Genomic DNA, 19,186 nt, shown 5'->3' with positions numbered 1-19,186 from the left:
TATACCGACCAGATGAAAATGAAAGAATAGAAGAAAAAGAAAAATTTTGGGAAAAATTGACAGAAATAACCGAAAATGCAAGAGAAACAATAATAGTTATGGGAGATTTTAATAGCAGAGCGGAAAAACAGGACCATATATACAAAACAATGTGAGGAAAATATAGAGAACAAACCAGAAATGACAATGGAAAGAGAATGCTTCAATACTGTCAATTACAAAACCTGATCATTACAAATACATTTTACCAACACAAAAACATTCATAAATTCACAAGAGTACAAGAAAGCAGAGGAGAAAAATCAATAATTGATTACATTCTGGTACAGAAAGAAAATAGAAACAATGTTCTAGATGTTAGAGTTCGAAGGGGAGCAAAAATACACAGTGATCATTTCCTATTGACAATAAAAATCAAAGGAGACGCAACAGAAAAGAAACGGTGAACACATCACGATCAGATCATATAAAATGAGAGACACAACTGTAGCTACTAGATATGAAGATATTACCAACGAAAAACTTGAAAACAAATACAACGACATTAAGAAAGCACAACTACAAGAAGCGTGGAACATTTTTAGAAATGTTATCATAGAAACAGCTATCAGTACATGTGGCACCTACAAAACAAATAATAATAGAAAACAGACATCATGATGGAACGATGACATGAAGGAGGCTATAAAAGAAAAAAAAATACAATGGAAGAAATACTTGAACAATAATACAACAGAACAGTATGAAATATACAAAAACCGAAGAAAACAAGTGAAAACATTAGTTAATAAAGCAAAAGAATTGTCATGGATTGAATTCGGTAATAAACTAGAAGAAGACAGTAAAAGTAACCAAAAACTATTCTACAAAGCACTAAAATCCATGAGATCAGAGAAACCTGTAAGAGACATACAAATCAAGAATTCAAAAGGTGAAATAATTACAAACGAAATAGATATAATGAAGAGATGGAAAGAATATTTCCAGACACTACTAGGATAAGGAAATGAAGAAGGATCAATAGAAACAACAGAAAGGAACCAGTTAAACGAAAGCGAACCATTGGTAGAAATGCAAGAATCAGATGAAGTAATTAAAACATTGAAGAATGGGAAAGCACCAGGAGAGGACAAAATAACATCAGAAATGATGGAAAACTTAGGAGAAACTGGAAGAAAGAGCCTACTAAAAAAGGAGACTACAAAAATTGCAATAATTATAGAGGGATTACGCTACTGAATACCATAACAAAAATAATAGAAAGAATAATCAACAACAAACTCAGGAATAAAATAGAGTCACAACTCTCAGAACCACAAAGTGGGTTCAGGCCCGGAAGAAGCACACAAGACCACATCTTCACAATAAAACAAATAATAGAAAAGAGAAGATCAGAAAACCAAAATATATATTTGGCATTCATAGACCTAGAAAAAGTTTCGACAAGGTACCAAGAACAGAATTATGGGAGAGTCTGAAAAATAGAAATATCGATGAAAAAACCATAAATATATATAACCAGACAAAACTACAAATATTCAAAACAATATATAGGCCAGTATTAACATATGGATGTGAATCTTGGATATTAACGAAAAAAATCAAAAGTAGAATACAAGCAACAGAAATGAAATACTTGAGGAGAATTATAGGAGTGACAAGGAGAGATAAGATAAGAAATACACGAATAAGAGAAGAACCAGACATAGAAGACATTATTTCATTTATAGAACAAAAACAATTAGGATGGTGGGGACACATACAGAGAATGCCAAACAATAGACCTGTGAAACAAATCTATGAAGCGAAAACACAAAACAAGAGAAGAAGAGGAAGACCTGAAAAAACCTATATATATATATATATATATATATATATATATATATATATATATATATATATATATATATATATATATATATATATACAGGCTGATTCACGGTGGATGGCACATTAGACGTTTCTGGTGAACCAGACAACGGATCACTTTGAAAATTTAATGGAGGGCATATTCGGACATTCTCTAGCCAACTAAAATATTTTCGACAATGCGGTGTTGCCGCTTCTATTAGAAAGCAGTAGCAACTTTGATTTTTCAAATGGAACACTCTGTATATAATATTATTTTTGGAATCTCCAACAATTGCCCGACAACTTTTCTTGATATTTCCCTATACCTATCTGTTACTGTTTTCGAAATAAAAATTAATTTCAATTTTTTTCTTCGAAAATCATGACTTCTAAAAATGCCGATATCTTTTAGTTAAGAAGTACTATGATATCGAAATTTGGTTTGGAGTTAGGTGATACTTGGACACTTCCCACACGTCAGCCTAATCTCCGTTACTTCAATACAGGGTGGTAAAAAAATACAGTTTTTTCGTTTGCTTGAAAAAGTTGCTGAAATTTGATTATTTTAAATGAAACACCCTGTATATTATTGAAAATTCGGAAAGCTGTTGAAATTTGCTTCCTTTCTATGTATATCATACCTATACCTAACTATTCAAGTTTCGGACTTATGAACATTTATTTGTGAAAATGTCCCTTCAGAATGGTATTTCCATTCGGTATTTGGTAAGCAGGCCATGATTACTATTTGACAGTAGCGTTGTGACATTCTCCTAATAATATCGACATTTTCGTCACTTCAGAAGTTGCAAATACCTTCAAAACGATGGAACAAAACTATTCAAACGAAGTTCTTATGAATTTGTTTATTATTTTTGGACAGTGTGACAAAATTATCAGCAGAACATGTAGAAAGTTCAATGAAATGTATCCGAATCTACCGCCAATGAACCTCAAGAAATTTATACGAATTCAGAACAATTTCAATGCATTTGGATCAACTTTAAAAGCACCAAGAAACTTGCCTCGACCCGTAACTTTCGAAGACAACCAGATTAATGTCTTAGCATATTTTCACGCATTTCCCGAGTCATCGATAAGAAGTGCTGAAGAAGATTTGGGTATAAAATATTCATCGGTTCAAAGAATCTTGCGAAGACATAAAATGCATGATTATAAATTCACCAAAATTCAAGCAATGAAGCCTCAAGATCCTCAACAGAGAGTAGAATTTTGTGAAATGTTGTTGACACGCATTCAAGAAGATCCACTTTTTTTAAATAAAATTATTTCGACTGATGAATCGAAATTTTCGAGAGAAGGGATTTTCAATAGAAAAAATCGTCATTATTGGTCCAGTGAAAATCCTCACGTCACAAAAGAAGCCGGATTTCAAGAAAAATTTAGTTTTAATGTCTTCTGCATGTTGATGGACAACAAATTGAGGTACGTGATATACGAGGAGTCATTAACATCCAGAAGCTACCTAAATATTTTGGAGAATACTGTAGACAGTTTCGTGGATAATCTGCCACTCGAAGATTATCGAAACTGTTGCCACCATCTGCCACCACGAAAGCAGTCAACACCCGCATTTTAAAGTGCTTGGAAGTGAACGGCCAGCGATTCGAACATATTTTGAAATACTCCACAGGATTGTTTTACTTTTTTATAATTATTCATATCAATATTTCCAATTTCAAGTTTCTTGAGAATGTCCGAATATGCCCTCCATTAAATTTTCAAAGTGATCCGTTATCTGGTTCACCAGAAACGTCTAATGTGCCATCCACCGTGAATCAGCCTGTATATATGTTGGAGATCTTCAGATCCAGCGGCATCAAGATTTTGATGTGCGGGAACCATCTTTCACGACCGAGCATGAAGACTGTGGAGTGTTACTTCCATCGAACTTTATGGGGAGTCCTGCAGGTATCGACACACGCCAAAGATGACATTTCGGGGCGAAACGTCTTTAAGAAGGGGGCAATGTAACGAATCTGAAGCCGGGCCTGACCGATATCTCAGCCAGCAAACACATGACGCACCGCGAACCGCAGCGAAAAGTATAGATGAATGTCGAAACGACAAGAGAGATCTGGAGTGATCGTTGCCGATATAAAAGCCGGCTTCCCCTCCCGAGATGGCAGTCTGTGTTCAGAAAGCGAATCGTGCGTTTAAATGAAGAATTCGAACAGTGAAGATAAATTAAGCGTTAGTTGATAAGTGTTGAATATAAATTAGTTGTGACAGTGAAATATTATTAAGAATTAATATGTTTAAGACAGTTAATTCTTCAGTTCGTTTCAGTATATAAGTATTTTTGTCACCAATTCTCGCGAAAATCTGTATAAATTTCATATAATACTTCAATAAGTAAACTTTTCAATTGCTCGTTCTTACAGGAATAGCTAATCTAACTTCAGAGCGAGCGCAGCAGATAGCAGGGGCTGATCCAGAATATTTGATAAGAGACCTCTACAACGCCATAGCAACCGGTGACTATCCATCCTGGAATATGTACATCCAGATAATGACCCCAGAACAAGCTGCTGCCAGTCCTTATGATCCCTTTGACGATACCAAAGTGTGGTTGCATGCGGATTATCCTCTGATACCAGTTGGAAAATTTGTTCTGAATAAAAATCCGAACAGCTATTTTGCCGAGGTTGAACAGATTGGATTCGATGTTGCCCACCTCATTCCAGGTAACAATTCAGTTTTGGAGTCGTCATTATCACTATCTAAGTGGAATTTTTATTGGTATGATGATCCCCAACTTTTCAGATATGACAATCCGCATTTCAGAATAAACGGTTTCAACAACTTCAGGGGATGGACTACACAATTCCACACACCAGAACAATAACAGTTTTCTCAAGTTAGTCTCATTGATTGAATAAAACTGGCCGATATTTGATGGAAATCCATATTAAAAAACTAATTAATACAGTTTATTGTATGATTTTCACTATGAAAGGTTTTACAAAAACCGCCACACGTGTTCCGCTATACAATAGGTAATGACCTCAGTAGTCGTTGCCAGAATAATAATAATAATAATATCTTTCTCAATCTTAAACTGAAAGTTACTTCTGAATTACAACCATTTCATACTCTAACACAGAGGTCTCCAAACTACGGCCCGCGGGCCAAATCCGGCCCACCAGTGTCATCAATCCGGCCCGCGACAGCCAATGATTACCTAATTGTTGTTACTATTGCTGTGATAAGTTGAAGAAGAAAACACATAATGATAATTACTCGGTTTTATATACTTGCAAGGTAAAACTTAACGACAGAAATGATGACAAAGAAAACTTAACTTAAGTATCTAATTTTAAGCATATTAATAACTAACAAATAATTCAAATGAATCACAGTAAAACAAAAACACCAATGAGATTTATGTAATTGTGATTTTCCACCGACAATACTTTGTAGTTGTGGATCAATTTTACTTGTACCAATTATCAAAAGAGATTTAAGATGCTCATCGGTTAATTGAGATCTGTAAACATTCTTTGTGTACTTCATCTTGGAAAACGTTTTCTCACACAAGTGAGTAGTACCATGCAAGGTAAAACTTAACGACAGAAATGATGACAAAGAAAACTTAACTTAAGTATCTAATTTTAAGCATATTAATAACTAACAAATAATTCAAATGAATCACAGTAAAACAAAAACACCAATGAGATTTATGTAATTGTGATTTTCCACCGACAATACTTTGTAGTTGTGGATCAATTTTACTTGTACCAATTATCAAAAGAGATTTAAGATGCTCATCGGTTAATTGAGATCTGTAAACATTCTTTGTGTACTTCATCTTGGAAAACGTTTTCTCACACAAGTGAGTAGTACCAAAAACAGAAAACAACCCACGAGCAAATTTATGCAAATTATCAAATTATTCCAGTGGAAGACTGTTATAAAATTCCAACGAAGATGAATTTCGATATTTGTTCTTAAGCATATCACTGCACCGTAAATCAATAATTTCCATTTGGACTTCCGGAGCCAGGGTTTCAAAGTCAGAATCAAAAGGATTTTGAAAAAGCTTAATTTCATTCGCAATGACATCAAAATCTGAAAAACGAGTATCAAAATTTATTTTCAAAGCATTCAAAGTTTCGATTGCAAAATTGACGGAAAATTCAGTCTCTGTAGTGTGGCTGAATATTTCACATGTTCCAAAATGTGTGAAACATTTTTTACGTAATTGCGATTGAAATAGTATTATTTTCTGCCTGAAGGATTTGATATTGGTGTATAAATCAGGGAGAAGCTGATTTTCTCCTTGCAATCTCAAATTCAGTTCGTTCATATGATTTGTCAAATCGACTTCCACATCCATTCACTATTTTCTAAATCGGCAAAAGGGCGCTGCTTCTCATTTAAAAAAATTCGATCTCTGCTCGAAGTTCAAAAAAGCGCTTAAGGACTTTTCCTCAACTAAGCCAGCGTACGGCAGTATGATATGGTAAATCATTTTCTCCAATCTATTGAATAAACTCTCGGAATTGTCAGTGATTCAGCCCAGTGGATCTGATGAAGTTAACAACTGATATGACTGGTTTCAGAACTTCAGACATATCCAAACATTTTCCGCACAAGGACTGTTGATGAATGATACAATGTAAGACTATGGTTTTGAACCACCATCATTTTCTACAGCCTTTGACACAAGTGCAACCACTCCTTTATTTTTACCATACATATTTTCGCCTCCATCAGTTGTAATAGATTTCAAATTTCTCCATCGAAGATTCTTTTTATTAATGGCATTTTCAACTCCCTTAAAAATATCTGCCCCAGTTGTCGTGCCGTGAATACTATCAATATCAAGAAGTTCTTCATACACTTCATAGCTTTTATCTACTTTGTGAATAAAAATCAACACCTGAGCAGTATCTGATACATCTGTTGACTCATCCAAAGCTAGAGAAAACCATTCATGATGTCCATTTTTGTCAGACAGTTGAGATGATATATTTTCTGCGATGTCTTGCACCCTCCGAGCCACGGTATTTGCTGACAAACTGACACTTTTAAATAAATTTACCTTTTCGGGGCATATTTCTTCGGCTACTGCAATCAAGCATTCTTTTATCATTTCTCCATCGATGAATGGTTTGCCACGTTTTCCGATTCAAAGAGCCACACGAAAGCTGGCGCGAGTTGCAGACTCTTGTTCAGTATTCGCTTTGGTAAACAAAGATTGCTGCAATTTGAGTCCGCGTTCCAAAGCTTCAAATTTTTCCTTCCGCAAACTACCTGTATACTTGGAGTAACTTTGAAGATGTTTCGATTCATAGTGTCGTTTAATATTATAGTCTTTGAGAACAGCTAGGGTTTCATTACATTTTAAACATAGCACCTTATTACTGGACTCAATCACAAAATACTGAAAGTTACATTTTTCTTGGAACGTTCTGCATTCACTGTCGATTTTTCGCTTCTTTTCCATACTAACAAATCACACATAGAAGCAATAAGTCAAATCAAAATAATTTTATTGACGGGGGTTACTTTATTTCACAATAGACAGTTTCGCTTCCGTCGCCTTTCCTACGCAGACTAACTCACAGTTGCGCCGCTAGCCTTTTTATATGCAATTATTGTTGCCATCTCGAGGTGATCGGAATACATTAGCTAGAACCAGAACTTTCTCGAACCAACGCGGTAATTCCAAATATTCAATTTCGCCTAATGCCACCTAGCGGGTAGCTGAAAAAGATGGTACCTACATAGTACCACTACTCGCCACTAGATGTCGTTAAGTGTCACAACACAGAATAATAATTGAAATGCAAAAAAAGCGTAAGTTTGCTTAGGTCACGCACTTTGCGACTATCTTAGTCTAGAAATATAGTTAAGGGCAGAAATTGGCCCTTGGAACAAACTGAAAAAATCATTATGGCCCGAAGACTTCAAAGTTTGGAGGCCCCTGGTATAGAGTGACAGCAGCACCATCCTCCTCAAACTTAAATATAATGAAAAGATTATGAGAGATCAGAAATAATTTTCAAACAACCAATTATAATTTTAATAATAAAACGATTTCAGAATTTTTGCAACTGCTAATAATGATAATAATAATTATTATTATTCAACTGAACTACTTTTCAACGATAAAACTAAAATAAAATCATTCAAATCGAGAACACAACTTTTTAACAATAAAGGTAAATGAACTAACTTGAATCGAAAATACAATTTTACTGTACTATAATTTGGTTCCGTATAGACGTGCGCTAGGTCGGTCTTCAACCGAGCAGTGCAATTAATAAAATGCGATGTTTTCAAAACGATCAATAGAGTACTGTTGAAGCACAAATTCGTCATATGCGAATATGTTTACGCTGAATAAATCAATTATGGTATAGATCAAGTGAACGATATAGTGCAAACTGCCTTCCGAAAGTTCCCCTTTAATTATATAGTCAGGGAGCTAACTAATTTCAATACTCTCAAGGGAATATACTTTTTCAAAGTTTTTGTCTGTAAAACTTCAAGTAGTTGGTTTTTGGTAAAGTTATCTTCAAAATACAAATTGTTATCCATTGAAAAACTTTGTATTTCATCTTTCCCCGAATTTTTATCCGGTACTTTGATGAGCTGTCGCGAATGATTGGAAGCGTTGTCAAGAACTATTACACTATTCGCATCCAAATTTGGGAGCAATGTGTTTTCAAACCATTCCTCTAAAATATTAGCTTCCACGTTCTTACGATAGTCAACATTGTAGTCCTCAAGTTTTTTCCACATAATTTCAAAGAATTCGCAACCCATCCTTTACTTCCTCCGCAATTCACAATGATCAGTCACGATCCTTTGTTTGCAGGCATGTTAGGCGTACACATTCTCGAACCATCAGTCCACCCTTTCCTAACTGTGTCGTGAGTGTTATACCAAGTTTCGTCCAAATAGAAAATTTACCGTTGTTCTTGTCTATATTTAGTTATTTGTTTTAAGTATTTTTATGCAATTCCACTGCTTTCCATAATAGCTTGACGTTTGTTTATTATTTTAAATCTACATCTTAGTTTCTTTATCCAATTCTGAAAAGTTCTGTCACAACAGCTCACTTTATGGCCGGAAGTATTCAATTTTTTCCTTATGATTTCAGTTGTAGGAATCTCATTGCTTTTGTAACAGTCGTATATTGTTTTTTTCTATGATTTTATTAGATGAACATCTGAAGGTTTTGGTAATCTCGTATCACATCGCGTCTTGCGTTCATAAGGCTTATTTTTGACTATTTTACGTACATTTGAGAAAGGAATTTCGGTCAAATCTGATGTTGCTTGTAATAGTTTCCTCGAAACTAAACTTGAGATGTAGATTCCTATATACATTGAAACATTCAATATTCAAATGCATCTGAATCTCATTCACTGGTATTTCTTTTTCGCATTGTTCACCCGCGCTATTGGAATCACTACACAGGAAAAAGTCTACGTTGTTATCATACTCGTTATTACTATTAGTACTTGTCCAAGGACGCCACATTTTAAACAGAATTTCAAGTAATTATAACTGCACCAATATTAAATTTCAACAGTCAAATCGCGATCAGTTCCTGAACTGAACATTGACGACACAACGGCGATACTCATCCCCACATAAACTCGGTTAGTAAAAATTATCCAATACGAACAGCCAATTCTTCAGTCCACGTGGACCAGTTGGCAGCGGCATTATTTCTCTGTACTGGTTTTTTGGCCTTTGAGTTGCCGATAGCTTTAACTATTTACAATACAGGTTATTTCGAGTATACCTATCCATTATTTCATATTGAAAGATCTTTATGTACTGTGAGTACGTGTATGTATAATCCTGATGGATTCCGTTTTTATCATTTAATCTAATCATTGAAATGTCACATAACCGTTTTCAGTATGAACTTGAGTGAAAAACTGCGTTATAACAATGATGTACTTCTTTCAGGAATAGAGCCATCTCCAGATAGAATGTTACAGGGCCGGTTATTCAACTACGGCGATACTCATCGATATCGGCTGGGCATCAACAACACCCAATTACCAGTCAACAGTCCATTTCGGGTGAGCAACTACCAAAGAGATGGCCAAAGTACCCTTTCAAGTCAAAGTGGGGCCCCCAACTACCACCCTAATAGTTTCAAGGGTCCAGAAAACGACAGAAGAGCACGAGCCCTCGCGCCCGTTCTTCCCATCTCCGGAGATGCTAAAAGAATTGACAGTGGTCAAGATGATAACTTTACCCAAGCCAGACTGTTGTATGAGGATGTATTGACACCTGATGAAAGGGGCAGACTTATAAACAACATAGTCAGTTGGTTGAAGTACGCTAATACGGTTATTCAAGACAGGAGTATCGGCAATTTTTCAAAGGTGAATGAGGACTTGGGCAGAAGGATTAGAGAAGGGCTGAATACTTACATTCCACAGCATGTGAACCTTTAGAGTTATTCTAACAATAGATTTTTTGGTTATATATGATTTGGTTCTGGAAATAAATATACTCAAAAGTATGAAGATATATTTGAAATTTTTATTCACAAGAAGAGGAACGAGATACTCAGAACATTATAAGTGTAGTAACTGTTCATTTCTCACAATATCATTAAAAAAATAATTGAGACATATGGATGGATGGATGGAAAATCAGCAATGTAACACCAATTTTCAAAGCAGGAAAAAAATCCCAAATTAATAATTATAGACCTATACAATAATATAAATAATAATAAATTGTCTTTATTTATACTGGCGGAGTTTAGCTCACGCTACTCTTCCACTCAACCAGTATTTTGTATTTTGGAGGGCATATTCGGACATTCTCCAGCCAACTAAAATATTTTCGACAATGCGGTGTTGCCGCTTCTATTAGAAAGCAGTAGCAACTTTGATTTTTCAAATGGAACACTCTGTATATAATATTATTTTTGGAATCTCTAACAATTGCCCGACAACTTTTCTTGATATTTCTCTATACTTATCTGTTACCGTTTTCGAAATAAAAATTAATTTCAATTTTTTTCTTCGAAAATCATGACTTCTAAAAATGCCGATATCTTTTAGTTAAGAAGTACTATGATATCGAAATTTGGTTTGGAGTTAGGTGATACTTGGACACTTCCCACACGTCAGCCTAATCTCCGTTACTTCAATACAGGGTGGTAAAAAAATACAGTTTTTTCGTTTGCTTGAAAAAGTTGCTGAAATTTGATTATTTTAAATGGAACACCCTGTATATTATTGAAAATTCGGAAAGCTGCTGAAATTGCCTTTCTTTCTATGTATATCATACCTATACCTAACTAGTCAAGTTTCGGACTTATGAACATTTATTTGTGAAAATGTCCCTTCAGAATGGTATTTCCATTCGGTATTTGGTAAGCAGGCCATGATTACTATTTGACAGTAGCGTTGTGACATTCTCCTAATAATATCGACATTTTCGTCACTTCAGAAGTTGCAAATACCTTCAAAACGATGGAACAGAACTATTCAAACGAAGTTCTTATGAATTTGTTTATTATTTTTGGACAGTGTGACAAAATTATCAGCAGAACATGTAGAAAGTTCAATGAAATGTATCCGAATCTACCGCCAATGAACCTCAAGAAATTTATACGAATTCAGAACAATTTCAATATGTTCGGATAAACTTTAAAAAAGCACCAAGAAACTTGAAATTGGAAATATTGATATGAATAATTATAAAAAAGTAAAACAATCATGTGGAATATTTCAAAATATGTTCGAATCGCTGGCCGTTCACTTCCAAGCACTTTAAAATGCGGGTGTTGACTGCTTTCGTGGTGGCAGATCTGATTTCATTGGGATCCAAATCTTCAAATGTTTGGGCAATCCTTTCTAACAATTCATCTCTCGAACGCACGGGTATTTTGTAAACTTTTTCTTTAAACATTCCCCACAAATAAAAATCTAATGGATTGAGATCGGGTGATCTCGCTGGCCAATTCCATGGTCCCAAGCGCCTCATCCACCGATCGTCAAATAGTCTATCCAGTACTGCGCTCACTTCTCTTGTGCAATGTGCAGGAGCTCCGTCTAGTTGGTACCAACAGTTTCGATAATCTTCGAGTGGCAGATTATCCACGAAACTGTCTACAGTATTCTCCAAAATATTCAGGTAGCTTCTGGATGATAATGACTCCTCGTATAACACGTACCTCAATTTGTTGTCCATCAACATGCAGAAGACATTAAAACTAAATTTTTCTTGAAATCCGGCTTCTTTTGTGACGTGAGGATTTTCACTGGACCAATAATGACGATTTTTTCTATTGAAAATCCCTTCTCTCGAAAATTTCGATTCATCAGTCCAAATAATTTTATTTAAAAAAAGTGTCAACAACATTTCACAAAATTCTACTCTCTGTTGAGGATCTTGAGGCTTCATTGCTTGAATTTTGGTGAATTTATAATCATGCATTTTATGTCTTCGCAAGATTCTTTGAACCGATGAATATTTTATACCCAAATCTTCTTCAGCACTTCTTATCGATGACTCGGGAAATGCGTGAAAATATGCTAAGACATTAAGCTGGTTGTCTTCGAAAGTTACGGGTCGAGGCAAGTTTCTTGGTGCTTTTAAAGTTGATCCAAATGCATTGAAATTGTTCTGAATTCGTATAAATTTCTTGAGGTTCATTGGCGGTAGATTCGGATACATTTCATTGAACTTTCTACATGTTCTACTGATAATTTTGTCACACTGTCCAAAAATAATAAACAAATTCATAAGAACTTCGTTTGACTTCTGAAGTGACGAAAATGTCGATATTATTAGGAGAACGTCACAACGCTACTGTCAAATAGTAATCATGGCCTGCTTACCAAATACCGAATGGAAATACCATTCTGAAGGGACATTTTCACAAATAAATGTTCATAAGTCCGAAACTTGTCTAGTTAGGTATAGGTATGATATACATAGAAAGAAAGCAAATTTCAGCAGCTTTCCGAATTTTCAATAATATACAGGGTGTTCCATTTGAAATAATAAAATTTCAGCAACTTTTTCAAGCAAACAAAAAAACTGTATTTTTTTACCACCCTGTATTGAAGTAACGGAGATTAGGCTGACGTGTGGGAAGTGTCCAAGTATCACCTAACTCCAAACCAAATTTTGATATCATAGTACTTCTTAACTAAAAGATATCGGCATTTTTAGAAGTCATGATTTTCGAAGAAAAAAATTGAAATTAATTTTTATTTCGAAAACGGTAACAGATAGGTATAGGGAAATATCAAGAAAAGTTGTCGGGCAATTGTTGGAGATTCCAAAAATAATATTATATACAGAGTGTTCCATTTGAAAAATCAAAGTTGCTACTGCTTTCTAATAGAAGCGGCAACACCGCATTGTCGAAAATATTTTAGTTGGCTAGAGAATGTCCGAATATGCCCTCCATTAAATTTTCAAAGTGATCCGTTGTCTGGTTCACCAGAAACGTCTAATGTGCCATCCACTGTGAATCAGCCTGTATATATATAAATATATATATATATATATATATATATATATATATATATATATATATATATATATATATAACTACAACAAAAAAAAATAAACGAAAATTATTGATAGATGAATTGTCTTACAGATTGTTGTGATCACTGTTTCTCGAAAATGATCTTCCTACTTTTCTTTTTGAACGATAAACATGGTTGTGGTATTATATATTTGTGATATATATTGAAAGTGGTAGCAGCCTGATATGTGAATGATTTTTCATAAAAACAGTGAAATGTTTGGGTATGGTAAGGGTGGTAACTGTCCTATGGTATCTGTTATGAACTTGATGACGTGGAGTGAGCTTTTTCATTAAATCTTCTGGTATTTTATTAAAAAATAATTTGAAAAGGAAATAAACTTGATGCAACTCTCGTCTATTATGCATTTTCAGCCATCCGATGTCATTAATATGAGGTGTCACATTCTCCCTATATTTGATATTACAGATGAACCGAGTACACGCGTTTTGGACTCTCTATATTCTAGAGCGGGCTAAATTATCAAGACATGGGCCATAAACAATATCACAATAGTTAAATATCGATAATATAAGTGAATCATATAATGTTATTTTAATTTTTTTATTAAGGTAATGCCTATTGGAATATTATTTTCTCAGTATTGAATAAGAGTGTCCTATAAGATTACTTACGTGTTTTATAAATTTGAAACTGTGAAAATTACTGGATGATATTATGTCAATGAGGGTACTACTGATATTACTTATTCTTGTTGGTTCGTTATTTACCTCTGTTAGGTTATAAGCTTCAAAAAAATTTTGGAGATCAGTAGTGTTTATATTCGTAGTTAAGTAAATTTACATTCACGTCTCCAACTAACATAATATGATCAACAAGAGGTATTACCGCAGGAAGTATATTTTCTAAAACATTAATACAGTCAGAAACCCTTGTATTAGGTGGTCGATATAAACAACCTATTCCTATTCGAATATTATTTACTTTCACTTTCACCCACATACGTTCTAATTCAGTTTCGTTAGATTCTAATTCAATTTTTGTCAGTTCAATATTTGTTTCACAGTATATGGCCACACCACCTCCCCTTCCAACATGGTCTTGCCGTGTAATATTGTATCTATCAATATTAATTGAATAATCTAATATATTGTCTGTCAACCATGTTTCGGTTACGATAATAATATCGAAATCATACTTATTGACTAATTGTTTAGAAAGATCAAATCCGGTAAACAGTGATCTCACATTCAAAGTGGCAATAGTGAAAATCATAATGAAATTTCCAGTTAAAAAATGATTTGAGTTAATTAATATAAAATAAAAATAATCCCAAGTCGGCAAAATCCCAAACAGCTAAAAAGTAAAAACACTGTTCCTTTTTTATTGTATACACAAAAAGAAAGAAACATTTCACTTGGATTTACGAGTTCTCAAATAACTAGAATGAAACGAATGACGGGATTTTCAGAAAGTAAACTAAACATAAAACAACTTTTGGATAAAACAGGAAATATCAAACATAAAAATAATTACGATCTAGGTGTTTTATGATTTTTCTTGTGTGATGTTTTTTCATTCCCTGCGTAGGTATCTAGTAGATTCTTGATTTCTTCATCTGTTGGTTTATTTATTTTATTATTTACCTTGATCCTAATATTTCTATCCAATGTCCATACGCATTTTGCTCCAAAATTTTTTACCGCAGCATTAACCGCCTGTAGACGATATGGGGTTAGATCTTATCTTATTATTGTTTTCTATCATAAATACGCTAGCCAAAATTTTTGAACAATGTGTCAAAAAAAAGGCAAAACTGACAGGCAATTTGGATTCGTGAAAAACTCAAACATGGAGAATGCCATAATGCATTTTCTCGAAATCACAGGCCAACCAAATGCTTGGCCGTTTTCCTGGACCTGGCCAAGGCTTTCGAAACAGTTGACCATGAACTATTAATGAAAAAATTGAACAACTATGGTATTCGAGGCAATGCTTTGGCTTTGATGAAGAACTACCTATCAAATCGAATCCAACGAGTGAAAATTGGAAATGAAATAAGTAGCGAACTGACTGTACAAATTGGTATACCACAAGGGACCGTTTTGGGACCGATACTTCTTCTTTTTTACATTAACAGTATAACAAATATCAACAATTTCATAGGCGATATAATATGATATGCCGATGATACGGCTTTAATTTTCACGGGAACATCTTGAAATGGAATAAGAGAGACAGTAGAAACAAATTTACAAAAAATATACATGTGGCTAAAGAGTACTAAACTGTTACTGAATGTAGACAAAACAAAGTATCTGACCTTTTCCCCCACCCTTCATGATCAACCCAAAAACTACAAAATAAAAATGCATATAATACTCATATTTATATAATGCATATAATAGACTCTTTTCAACAAGAGAGTTATATCAAGAAATTAACATGTTGAATATTGATTCACTATACATTTATCATTGCCTAATAAGAATGTTCCATAAACGAGCAGATTTCGCGCAGAAACATTCAAGAGATAGTAGATCAAAAATGAACCAGGACTTGAAAATTGAATTCTTTAATAAAATTGTCACCCATAATTTTTTTTTCTTTTATGGTACAAAAATATTCAACGTCTCACCTAAAAATTCAAAAGATATAACATCCTTCAAACTATTCAAAAACGAGGCGAAAAAGTATGTACATAATCACCCAGAAAAATTTCCAACTTCATACTGAAATAAATACTCACTTATATTTTGTATATACAGTGTGTAACAACGAAAACTTAACAGAGCCGTTTTTTAATATAAAAAGTAAGATTTTTAAAAAAAGCTCGGACACGTCGATTTTCAATCAAAGAGAGACACCTTTCAGACTAATCAGATTTTTTGTTGTACGCACCCCCTCGGAGGGGTGCGTCCGACGACCCTTATTTAGATAGGGAAAGTAGGTCGAGTGGCACCTTGTTTTGAAGGTTTTTCGAATCCCTTTACAACTCTGTTAAAAGAAAATTTTTGTAACGATTAGTTTTCGAGATAATTTGAAGTTAAAATTGCCATGTTAATAATACATCAGAAAGACCACTCGGTAACTTGTATGCCTACATAAAAAAAATTCGAGCAGTCCTTCTCATCAGTTTTTTGTTAAATAAAATCCCTTTTTTCAAAAACAATACCCAGTCCTCTTCTTCCAGTTTTCATTAGTACCTACATCGTTCGATAGTTTTGTTTAAACGGTTCGTGTATTATTATTTGTTTAAAAATGCCTTATACTACTGCTGAAAGGGTTTCAGTTACTGCTTTATTTTTTGGCAACGACCAAAATGCTAATAGAACATCAATTTTATTTAACGAGCAAAACCCTGAAATCACGTTCTGGATTTGGTCACAAAATTCAGGGAGACAGGTTCGGTTTTAAATAAGAAAAGAAATGTTCAGAGAAGGGATAATGCGATTGGAGTGATCGGTCAAGTCATCGCCAATACCAGGTTAAGTACCAGAGGTTTATCAGCAATTGCCGGAATAAGTCATATGAGCGCATGGAGAATCCTCAAAAACCACAAATTCCATCCTTACAAAATTAAACTTGTTCATGAACTCAATGAGGATGATTTTGACCGAAGACAGGAGTTTTGTGAGGGCATAAGTGAGAGATTAATGCAAAATCCCGAGCTGCTTTATAACATCTCTTTTTCGGACGAAAGTTCATTTTATTTAAATGGTTGCGTGAACCGTCACAATTGTCGTTATTGGCCGGATGAAAACCCATGACAATACGCAGAAATACATACCCAACATCCCCAGAAGTTGAATTGTCAATTATAGGTCAATTTTTCATTGATGAAAATTTGACCGGTGATTCTTATTTACAACTTCTTGAAGAGGCAATACAACCTCGTATAGTTGAAATAATTGAACAGAATCCAAGATGTCAAGATGAATTTATCCATTTTCAATAAGACGGTGCACCACTCCATCATGCCCAGCAGGTTTGAAATTTTTTGAATAATCATTTTGAAGGACAATGGATTGGCAGACGTGGTCCAATTGAATGGCCAGCACGATCACCAGATTTAACACCACAGGACTACTTTTTGTGGGGATATTTAAAGTCTACAGTTTATGCTTCACAAACAGCCAATTTGGATGAATTACGTCGTAGAATTATTGATGAATGTCAAGCTATAACTCCTGAGATGTTGAATAATGTAAGAGCAAAATTCGAACAAAATCTTTATTGTTGCATGGAGCAAAATGGCGCACATTTCGAACATTTACTCTAAATTTCCTATGTGAGTTACCCTTATTAGGTGTAACTTTTTTTGTGTGTGCTTCAAAAACAATTATTGGGATTCATTAACCCTAAAACAGTTTTTTGAACTTTTCTGTGTCATCAGCATTCAAGGAAATCAGCAGGTTGTATTCGTTGTGTAGGTAAGTTTTGAGTATGATTCACTTTTTTATCAGAAGCATAAAATATCCACGTCAAAAGGCAACCTTCATAAGGAGGTGCCACTCAATTTACCTAAAATGTAAGGGTGGTAACCAACCCCATCCCCCGAAAAAATCTTCTCGTAATAACAAATAATTCTTACTTTTTTACGAAATCAAATGGACACGTATTAGCAGGTTGTCACAAAAACCAAAAATTTATTTTTTTTATGAAAGTTCTGAACGTAAATTGTACCTTTAAAACAATTTGATTTATTTTAAAAAGAGTTGAACTCAATAAAAATACCTTTAAATCTTCAAATTATCTCGAAAACCAATCGTTACAAAAATTTTCTTTTGACAGAGATGTAAAGGTATTCGAAAGACCTTCAAAACAAGGTGCCACTCGACCTACTTTCCCTTTCTAAATAAGGGTCGTCGGACGCACCCCTTTGAGGGGGTGCGTACTAAAAAAAATCTGATTAGTCTGAAAGGTGTCCCCCTTCAATTAGAGATCGACGTGTCCGAGCTTTTTTTATAAATCTCACTTTTTATATTCAAAAACGGCTCTGTTAAGTTTTCGTTGTTACACACTGTATTGTGTATATAAGCACTACACATACATTACCGAAAATTAACAATAATACCACAATAATCTCATTTGAACCCCAATTTTGAATTCTCTCTTTTATCCTCTTTTTATAAAAAATGTAAGAAAGCTTCACTTACCATATTAATACAATTACATAAGACATACAATTGGTTGAGTGGTAGGAGCGTAAGCTAAACTCCGCCAAGATAAAAATAAAGACCATTTATTATTATTATTATTATTTTTCACCGTAGTGTGCGCTGGTCAGGCCCTATCCCCCGAAGCCCCGATACATTCGGGAGGACGCGCCAGCATTATCAACTAATGACCACTCCCCACACCGTGGGGTAAGTGATCATTGGGTCTGAGAATCATATGCCCTGAGCAAGCGCAGTGAGCCAAGAATGACAGACTTCTGCATCTGTGCAGCTAAGATTTCTGCCTTAGTGCGGCAAGTCGGTATGATATTGAGATTCGAGAGTAGAGAGGACATCAATCCACCAAGGACTTCAATAATCAAAACAACCATCTTGACAGGGTGATCTCTGGGTAGAGTCTGCGGAGTTCGAAGAGAAAATCTCGATATTTTATCCGTTTTTCCTCCTCTTTTCTGACGATATTCGTCTTGCCAGGAGTTGAAAACTCCACGACAGATATCGTTTTGCTCTGGTGATCGAGAATGACTACTTCAGGCTTATTAGCTTGTATGAGCCTGAGTATTATTATTATTATTATAAATGCCACGCTGACATCACAAAACAGGCTATATTTGCCTAGCGTGAGTCTACTTCAGT

At 34.5% G+C, this 19,186-nt stretch overlaps 2 protein-coding genes across 2 annotated transcripts in view; one reads left to right on the top strand and one right to left on the bottom strand.

Moving 5' to 3' along the window:
• LOC111516285 (catalase) overlaps positions 1-10,364 on the top strand; it is a 34,818-nt gene extending 24,454 nt beyond the window's left edge. Inside the window, exons 5-6 of the mRNA XM_074179482.1 lie at positions 4,257-4,559; positions 9,808-10,364. Of these exons, the coding sequence (XP_074035583.1) occupies positions 4,257-4,559; positions 9,808-10,304 (800 nt within the window). The 3' untranslated portion in view covers positions 10,305-10,364. The remainder of the gene's footprint in view (positions 1-4,256; positions 4,560-9,807) is intronic.
• The window catches only part of LOC111511853 (xaa-Pro aminopeptidase ApepP), a 296,974-nt gene that overhangs the window by 234,843 nt on the left and 42,945 nt on the right, over positions 1-19,186 (bottom strand). The gene's annotated exons all lie outside the window — the stretch shown is intronic.

Source organism: Leptinotarsa decemlineata, unplaced genomic scaffold (genome assembly GCF_025532065.1).
Source record: "Leptinotarsa decemlineata unplaced genomic scaffold, Ldec_3_MD MMD2_P_RNA_scaffold_14, whole genome shotgun sequence".
Taxonomy (NCBI): Eukaryota; Metazoa; Arthropoda; class Insecta; order Coleoptera; family Chrysomelidae; genus Leptinotarsa; species Leptinotarsa decemlineata.
This window is presented reverse-complemented; position numbering and strand designations above follow the sequence as displayed.